Genomic DNA, 1,956 nt, shown 5'->3' with positions numbered 1-1,956 from the left:
TGCCCTAACCTCTGGACCATGTCTCCAGCCTTTTATTTTTATTTAACTCAAAATACCTCTTTAACACATTTTATTAATATCTTGGTGCAGAAAACACAAATTTTACACAAATATATCTTATGTAATTATATTTATGGAAAGAAATTTAAGAGACACCTTAGTAAGAATACTAATTTATAAAATCTTGAACAATTTTTTAGTAATCTAACCACTTTGTACCATTTCCATATTTGATAGAATTCAGGCCCAAAAATTAAAAATCAAACTAAGTTGTAGAAAACAATTTAACTTCTGTTATTTCATTCTTTCCCTAAGATCATCCCTACCAAAAATGGTGAAGCATTGTTTTTTTTTAAGCTTGTATTGCAAACAGACAAGGAAATTACAGTGCAAAATCCATCATTATGGATTTGGAAAAGTTTATATAGCAAGACTATATTACCATAACAAAGGAGAATATAATTAAGGCTTTCATGGTTGTAAGTACATTGTTTCAACTCTAACTAAAGAGAGAAATGCATCAAACATGTCTATAAGTAAGTTTTGAACAGCCCCATTGCACAAAATGCAACCTTCATGTTTGCTGTTGTATTCTCTGCATCAACTTTTTAAAGGCTTCTTTAACATCTTTGTTTCTCAGGCTATAGATGAAAGGGTTGAGAAATGGATTGATAATGGTATAGAACATGGCTGCCACTTTGTCTCTTTCCAGGGAATAATTGGAACTGGGTCTTGAATACATGAAAAGCAAGGAGCCATAGAAGAGTGTGACAGAGACCAGGTGAGAGGCACAGGTGGAGAAAGCCTTGCGTCTTCCTGAGGCAGAGCGGATCCTCAAGATAGCCAGCAAGATGTTGAAATACGAAATAATGATGGCAAGAATGCTGGAGAGTACAGTGAAGCCCACCATACTGGAGAGGATTTTCACATAGACATGGGTATCTGTACAGGACATTTTTACCAATGGAAGCACATCACAGAAAAAGTGATCAATAATATTTTTACCACAGAACCTTAACCTGAAAGTGTTGGCAGTATGGGCTATGGCATTCAAAATCCCTCCTACATAGGAGCCAGCCACTAGGCCAGTACAGAGAGACGTGGACATGATGCTTGAATAGAGCAATGGACTACAAATTGCAGCATGTCGATCATATGCCATGGCTGCCAGTAGGTAGCACTCAGTGTAGGCTGCTACACAAGAAAAGAAAAACTGAGTCCCACAACCAGCCAAAGAAATACGCTTATCATCTGAAACACAATTGACCAAGATTTTAGGAATGTACACAGAATTATACCAGAAGTCCAAAAAAGATAGTCCTCCAATAAAAAAGTACATGGGTGTATGCAGCCTAGAATCAATCCGGATTAAAATAATCAAGGTCATGTTCCCTGACAAGGTCATCAAGTAGATGGTTAGAAATATTCCAAATAGAATCAGCTGCCAGTGGGGGTCTGCTGAGAAGCCCACGAGGATAAATTCAGTCAGGATGGTCCGATTGTCCACCTCCATGTCCACAGAGAAGAATTCCGGGATAGGAGGATGCAGGGAACACACAGCTTAGAGATAATCTCATAAGAGATTAGAGAAATAAGCAATCAACAAATATTGAACCTAAATAACATGATGTGGTGAAAACAGATTAGTAACATAACCTATTCAGATAAATAATGTATCCATCAGATCAACAATGACTAGGGATTTACAGACTTTTACTACTTTAAATGGCATGATTATCAAAGACCTGTGGGGTTTCTGGCTGCGAATATAGAAGGCTCCTGTGATTAGAGCAATAACCCGCTTTAAATTAGAGGTTTTCAAAGTTTCATTTCAGAACTGCATCATTCAGAGTCAGTTTCTTTTCAAAAATGCAAGATACAGAAAATTCATGAGCATTATGTATGATTTTCTGATAGGTTGTCAGACTGACAATATACAAGAAATATATACAAGAA

General features: G+C 36.7%; 1 protein-coding gene across 1 annotated transcript; it reads right to left on the bottom strand.

The window, feature by feature from the left end:
* Positions 1–574: 574 nt before the first annotated feature.
* On the bottom strand, positions 575–1,513 carry Or9g4b (olfactory receptor family 9 subfamily G member 4B). Its single transcript, NM_001000292.1, is given in 1 exon segment — positions 575–1,513. A coding segment is annotated over 1 exon segment (939 nt).
* Positions 1,514–1,956: the final 443 nt, after the last annotated feature.

Source organism: Rattus norvegicus, chromosome 3 (assembly GCF_021556685.1).
Source record: "Rattus norvegicus strain SHRSP/BbbUtx chromosome 3, alternate assembly SHRSP_T2T, whole genome shotgun sequence".
Lineage (NCBI taxonomy): Eukaryota > Metazoa > Chordata > Mammalia > Rodentia > Muridae > Rattus > Rattus norvegicus.
This window is presented reverse-complemented; position numbering and strand designations above follow the sequence as displayed.